At 39.1% G+C, this 7,960-nt stretch overlaps 1 protein-coding gene across 1 annotated transcript in view; it reads left to right on the top strand.

Moving 5' to 3' along the window:
* The first annotated feature begins 824 nt into the window (after positions 1-824).
* The window catches only part of LOC139474229 (beta-1,4-N-acetylgalactosaminyltransferase bre-4-like), a 37,603-nt gene continuing 30,467 nt past the window's right edge, over positions 825-7,960 (top strand). Inside the window, exons 1-2 of the mRNA XM_071257150.1 lie at positions 825-1,080; positions 4,618-4,850. Of these exons, the coding sequence (XP_071113251.1) occupies positions 825-1,080; positions 4,618-4,850 (489 nt within the window). The remainder of the gene's footprint in view (positions 1,081-4,617; positions 4,851-7,960) is intronic.

Below are 7,960 nucleotides of genomic sequence, written 5' to 3'. Positions count from 1 at the left end.
TTAACGTGTCACTTCTGTACATACATGAAACAGCTTTGTACAACGTGACATAGATTGAATGTACAGAACCATTCAATAGAATTATGAGAGACTAATTATCATAAAACGTATACATAAATGATATAAGAAGGATATAGTAAAAAGTTATCCATAAAAAGATGTTTTCTATTATTAAGAATTAAAAAGCAGACTTTGGCAAGTATAAAACACACACTGGAGTCTATGAAAATTAAACAAAGTTTGTCGATATCAGGTATATCTAAAACCTTATAAGATTTAGCAATGCATTCATTAAAAAAGAGTTGCCCTGATATCGTCATATAATACGCAGTGAAACAAAACATGGACCTCGTCTTCTACGCTGTCATTACAGTGAAAACATTTTCTATTGTGGACAGGTACACCTTCGTACCGACCGGTTTCCACTCGAATAGGAGCCACGCCACATGTGTTTTTCTGTGATCGAACCCTTAGAATGCTTCTCTCCGCCGTCATAGTGGCTTACCTCGCCTGATTTAAAAGCTCAATACAACCTAACACCCGTCTACACAATGGTCGAGTTAGATTAACACAGTAAATATGTAGTTCGAATATAATACTGAACGTCAGCGGTAGTTCCATCGTGCAGCAAACTAAATAGAATCAATACGTTGTCACAAATTATAAATTGTGGACAGTTAGCATCAGGTTAGAGATTAACATACAACAGGTGACTGATTTGTTGCAAAGATTTGTGTTTCCAAATCGATACAACGTCACATGACACATATCAGACTACAGGCGAGGACCATTACCCACTTTGTCGAAGGGGTCATCTCGTCACCATGGGACAATGTAGAAGATTGCACAATATAAGAAAATCGACAGTGTCAATACTGGTTTTAATATTACTTCTACCGTATTTAAGGCACGTTATCAATGAGGGAAGGGCAAAATTGGCTGGTATCGCTAAAGATCACCCAAGACAACTCGTAACTGCCCCGGCAATACACGTGAAGCATTCGTTTGAGAAGGAACAAGCAACGAGGAACGATAATAATGTAACAGTAAACCTGTGTCCGATAGTGCCACCAAATCTTAGTAAGTATCTCTTTATATAGCAGTTGATCTTGCTTATATACTATTCTCAGGTTCTCATTGTGAATGTTTAGAAGTGCACCAGGGACCCGCCATCTAACGGGGAGAGGGGGGAGGGGGGTTGTGTTGAGAAGAAGAATATTTTGAGGATAAATAATATTTTTTCCCTCATGTTTATACTGTTTGTTGGATGTCCTGAATAAAATTAATTAAAACTTGTTCGGCTCCTGTTAGTCGCAACAGGGTGTATGTCACTTGCTTCAGTTCTCTGTTTGGTACGTGCATATGTTTGAAAGGGAAAATAATACTTAGTTATGTGTGACCCCAGTACTCATTGAAACTCGTATCTGTCGTTTTCATTTCAATTGTTGTTTTTTTCAATTTGTAGAACTATTAAGCACATGTCATCATAAATAGACTTGTGTGTGTGTGTTATCAATAAATGGTCAACTTAACTTTTAAGTGTTATTACATCACTTCCTATAGGACGTGTAAAGAGCCTACTTTAGCGCGTCAAGTGATGCAGAATGCGACTATCACCTGCTGTATGTATACGGTCATATTCAAGTAAGGTAGCAATTTATAGGGATCCATAAACGAAACCGAAATGCACATTAACACTGAATAGATGACAATCAGCGAAAAAAACAGACAGTTTATCCAGTTTAATTTAGGCATCACGGCCCACAGTACTATGCAGATTGCATGTTAACATTTGTCACGTCATGTTCACGATTAGACTTTCAATCAAATGACACATTTCTCATTATACAGACATGTTTTAAAAATAGAGAAACAGCATGGAACACATCAGAATTTTCAAAAAATTTAAAAATACCCTGCAATATGGGGAGAAATGTATTCCTTAAATAGGAATACGTTTCACAAATACGTAAGACATGTTATTCATCCTCTACTTCTCCGGATAAATGAATATAAAAATAACTGTGGATCTCTCTTTGGAAATCCATACATATGCAAAGGCACTAAGAAATAATAGATTTCTCACATCTGAAACCCAATTCTTTTTCCATTATCATCAAGTACCTTAAAATTTTGAAACATTGATATGACTCTCTCAGGCATCATTCTGAGTAATTAATTACCCTTAATTGGCTGGCTACAAAAATATTACTACGGCCAGTTCACCAAGTAGTGCCTTTTTTTATGTACCACTTTCAATTGTTTTTGCAAACCGTTTACAGAATAGTAAAATATTACAACATCAGCAGCATGGAAAAGGAGCCTAATGTCCATTTCTTGTGTAACAGAACAGTTACAAATATCCCATGTTGGCAAATATATTGCAACTCTACAGCAAGTTGAGAATATAACACAATATGTTTGCATCAGTGTTAATGCTGCTGTGTTCACTATTGTGAAATGTTCGTTTGTTTTCATTCCATTTAGATATCCCTAAGTTGTAATACATCCCATTTGAACCGTAGAAGCATTAAAACAACTCTACCTCCCTGGTATAGTTGACAAGATGTTTGCTGTGTTCATACCCAGAAATCAGTCTGTAACGCCATATGGTATACACAATCATAACCATCATCATCTATCAGTTGTCACTACAATAATGGAGTATGGGTGGCCTTGTCGTCTAAGGCGCTGTATTTCGCTCAGCAGCTAAAAAGACCCCCAAGCTGAAGACACCTATGATCTTGGGTTCGAATCGTCATTCTGTTCCCTCTTAGGTTATCACAACACCCGTGCTCGGGGGCTTCAACAAAGTGGTAAACGTCTAAACCCACTTCCATGTCGAGATAGTGTGTTCACTTCTGTACAACATACAAATGTACAACCGCAACAATTATACCGATCTTCAGTTCCCATGGGAAGACACATGTGCTTCCTCTTATGTTAGAGATTATGTAAGATTTACGAAAAATCCATACATTTGGGAAAGCTCTCTCACGCGCCTACAGCTGGGGCCGCCATCATGAAGGTCATGAAGTGCTCAAAACCCTTGTCAGTTGAATATAGAAGTGCAAAGATGTCCATATGAAGTTAATTTAAGCGCAAGCCGAACCTTCAGGCAATGATATATTAAATTTCTTCCTAGTCATTCCACATTTACCTGACCGCCTCCGTGGTCTTGTGGTAGAGCATCCGCCCGGAGAGCGGAAGGTCCGAGGTTCGATATCCAGCCGCGTCATACCAAAAGACGTTAAACGATGGTACTTGTTGTTACCCTGTCTGGCGCTCGGCATTAAGGGGCTAAAACAAAGACTGGTCGGCTCGGAGTCAGTATACTGTGTCAGAGTACGGTATTCATGTTAAACTGCGGCATGGTCTCTCAGTGTGCTAGCACTATAAATCAGCATCAGTCCGGACTAGTAAAAGCAGCCACACACACACACACACGCGCATGCACGTCGCTATATAAGTGCAATAATCTTAGACGCGACGTTAAACCCAATTTCACCTCACCTCCACATTTACCTCGCCTTGTCTTACTCTGATTATGTTAGGTGTGTTCAGCTTATTACTCTTCTTGTTAAGTAAAATGTGGTCTTGATAAAATTTGTTTAATCAATGTCGTTTATAATCCAGATTTACCGCACGTTGCAAACACATGTTGCTTAATACACCGTGTAAAACGTCAGTAGGCTGAAATATCTATGGCTTGAATCAGACATAAATATTGAATAGATAATCCGTCATTACATTCTTCTGTTTTAACTGTGCCCATTCTTTCACATATCTAAAGAGCATATTTTGTTAAAAAAAACATACTTGTGGAAAATGTTCTGATCTGACTGGTCAGTCGGTTGCCTTGAATCACATTGACATTCCAAATAAACCGTTAAATCTCTAAAAACGCCATCCTATGGTTTTCATGGGGCCATCAGTTTGTTGATAAATCTCGAAGGTAGTAAAGATCTTGTAATTTCGGGCATTCCGTTCGATGCCTTATGTTTAACAACCTATTGTAGACCCTTTCAGGACAGCAGGTATATTTATCATCGCCGTTTAGAGATCACTCATATTTGATCTCGTTGTTGTTCTCAAATTGAAAGGTGTACTGGTATTTACTATTGTGAAATGTTCGTTTGTTTTCATTCCATTTAGATATCCCTAAGATGTAAGACATTCCATGTGAACCGTAGAAGCATTAAAACAACTCTACCTCCCTGGTATAGTTGACAAGATGATTGCTGTGTTCCTACCCAGAAATCAGTCTGTAACGCCATATGGTATACACAATCATAACCCTCATCATCTATCAATACAATAATGGAGTATGGATGGTCCTTTCGTCTGAGGCGCCGTTGTTCACTCAGTAGCTAAAGAGATGGCTCAGATGAAGACACCCATGATCTTGGGTTCGAATCTCTGATGCGCCGTCATTCTGTTTCCTCTTGTGTTATCACAACAGCCGTGCTCGGGGGTTTCATCAAAAGTGGTAAACGTCTAAACCCTGCATCACATCACTCTTTCCTCCCACATGACGCTGACAGGCCGTGATATAACATTAATACTGTTCAAAGAGGCATTAAACCCATCTCACTCACTCATTACTGGATGTTTCAGTTGGTGCATTCTTCGTCAACATGGAACCAGAGTCATTCGAGGAAATACAAAAGAGACATCCATACATCAAACCTGGCGGTAGATTCCAACCTCTGGATTGTAAATCCCGTCACCGAGTGGCCATCATAGTGCCCTTTCGCGACCGAGAGTCCCACCTCAAGATCCTCCTCAAAAACCTTCTCCCAATGCTAGAACGACAGCAACTAGACTATGGAATCTACGTCGTGGAAATGGTAAGGACATTGTCTTTCAAACAGATATAAACAAGTGGCCCCATCTGTGTTGGTTTATGATGTCGTCCCTCTTTCGGGGGTCAGGATAGAATGTGTTTTGTTATACCATATTATAAATGCAACTGCTTATGGTTAAAACTCTGCTGCATGTTAACTCCTTGATGGTTGACTGAATGTTGTTTCTATATATATCATGTGGAAGTATTTGGCTGGTAACACGAGAAGTAATCCTAACATGACCACGTCCAATGAGCAATGTCACACCTTGTGTCCTTTCGATCCTCAGCAAGAATGGGATACTTAGATCCGATGTCATCAAGAAGTCCTTAGGGCCCTACTTTAAATTCACATTTCCGGCAAGCATCCCGAGTACACGTACAGTTAGTAATGATCGCGTGACCCTAAATATCAGTATAATTACTCCATTTGTGTTTTAATAGTTTACACACCTAGGGCCTAATTGTAACGTTTTATTATTTGTTTTCGCTCTACCTAAAACAATCTTGAAGCATAGCTGCAAGTGGTCATGGAAAGACTCCAAGCGGCACATGTATTTTATGGATTGTCCATTTTGACACATATGTATGTCGACATGTTCTCCTTTTTGGTAATTATGACCACAAAAACAAAAGAAACAAGTCCCTTTGGCCCAAACTCGATTATTTTCTGGCGTGATATAATTATAATATTGCTGACAGTGGCGTAATGAAAGAATTACAACCAAGATCATCCTTTCTCTAACTCAGAATCTAGAATCATGGCATTACGGCATATGTCCAACGTCATGAAGTCGCCAGGAAATATAACGGCTCGATCCAAGGTTGTAACAAAGTGATGACCACGTCTGATTCCGAAAACGCGTTTCTGCGTTTTAAACAGAAAACTATTAATGGTTTAAGCTACTCTAAGCACAAAGTAAACAGTACTTCCGGTTCAAGTTATGTCATATCCGGTTTCGGATCATAAAGCTTCTGCATTTGAAAGTAATATATAACATTAAAACTGAAAGTCATATATTATATAAATATTAACATGAATTCATATAGACAGAAACGTATTTCTTTTAAGTGTTCCTGTCCATCGTGTTCTTTTTGTTGAAATGCTTTAAGGGGGCACGGGTTCCACATTTGTCTAAGACGCCGCAATTCGCCGTGCGTAGACCAGAAACGAATGATAGTTGGTTCGAATCTCGATTCGAATATTGCTAAAAGCGGCTTAAAACCATTCTCACTCACTCGAAACGATTGTCCAACCAATAGTCTGCCTGTTTTAAGAACATGCTGACGGGGCATATATGAAATATAAATAACATGGTACATAAGTTGTCCTGTGTTTGTAGTTATTTTTTTCCAGTGACAATAAAGTGACGGCACATGTCGGTATATGGTCTATGATTCTTCTTATCATAGCGTTATCTAATTAATGAAATATTCACATCATTCTAGGCAGCATAATGCAATATAATACATATAGTGCAGCCGTCTCGTGACAGATATAGAGTCAATTGTGCACTTAGTGATAAAAACATAAAATTGTGCACAGTTGTAGGTAATGAAATTAAATTATTTTTCAGATATGGGGCCACTTAAAATATTCAATATGACCACCAAATGCAAAATGAAGAATGGAACAATGACATTCTCGATTATCTCATTTGAACATAACCAACAACCTAAATATATAAGGAATAATGAACATTGTGCGATGTATTTACCCAACACTGCATCTGTACAGTTGTTGTATGTTTGTTTGTTTGTGTGTTTGTTGTTTAACGCCGCACTCAGCCTTGTTCAAGGTATATAACTGCGGTCTGTAAACAATCTGAATCAGACAAGCCACAGATTAATATGAGCATCGATCCATGCAATTGGGATAGGATTACATGCATCAACCAAGTCAGCGAGCCTGACCACCCGATCCCGTTAGTCGCCTCTTACGACACACATAGTTGCCTCTTTCGATTGCCTCAGCCTCAAAGGATTATACGAATATTGTAAAATATGTTTCAGTTAAGTGTGTCATTTGTCGCCGTTGCCTAGGCCCGCCATTGCACGTCCACAAATCCTATGATGCGGCTTTGAGCCCCACTGGCAACAGAAACTGTTGACAAAAAGGAAATTTAAGTTACTGTAACGAAACAGGGTAAAGTTTTTCATAAACTTTACAGTGAACTTCGGTATAACGAAACGAATGATTACTCTTGACGAGGTCAATAAGCAATAAACAGGGACCCTCGTAACCGACCCCGCGGCGGCCGCCGAGTCGGACCACCTCAGGGGTCGCGTCTTCGGTCCTAGTTTTCGCATATTGACCTCGTTAAGTGTAATTATTTGTATATTGTTTACGGTAGCCGATTGTCGCCCATCCCCCTTTCTACACATCTGTTGTTCACAGTAGCATGACCATACTTCTTGCTCAAAGACGATCGGTTGCAAGTACACGTAGTTCAACCAATATTTCTTCATCGTTCTAGAAGGATCACACACTGCAAACAGTGTTATGGTCATTGGACAGATTGTCGAAATCCTGTAACTCCTCTGAAGACTTTGTTTTCTTCTGGAATCCCCTTGTTGAAATGTAAAACAAAATTCACTCACTCCTACACGTATCATTGTGTCTCACTGGTTTCCTAGTAGGTGCTCATGGCTAATACAAGGGCATGTACATCCCACTGATGTAGCAAGCTTATTCCTGGTTGTGTATTTGATAAAAAATGTGCAATGTATTAAAGTATTGTACTCAATGCAGGCAAACTGTTTTAAAGGCGTACTATACATCCTTCATATACATCGAACGTTTCAGCCACACATTGTGATAAAATCAATGAAATCATTAACTCAGATCGTTGTTTACAGATGTTTCCCAGATTACAGTGATTAAGAGTTAAACCTTCTTAATGTCAACAAAATGTCACATAAAATGAGGTGTGGTGAGGTGAGCTGAAATGGGGTTTAACGCCTAACAACCCTGTATGTGCATTAAAGATTAGCCAGATATGGCAGTGTTGAAGTCCGAAATATTGTTGACGTTGTAAACCGCAACTGAGGTGAGGTGGAATTCGGTTTAACTTCGCGTCAAAGATTATTGCACTTATATTGCGACGTGCATGT

The sequence above is a fragment of the Haliotis cracherodii genome, unplaced genomic scaffold, assembly GCF_022045235.1.
Source record: "Haliotis cracherodii isolate W230 unplaced genomic scaffold, xgHalCrac1.p SCAF_3, whole genome shotgun sequence".
Taxonomy (NCBI): Eukaryota; Metazoa; Mollusca; class Gastropoda; order Lepetellida; family Haliotidae; genus Haliotis; species Haliotis cracherodii.
This window is presented reverse-complemented; position numbering and strand designations above follow the sequence as displayed.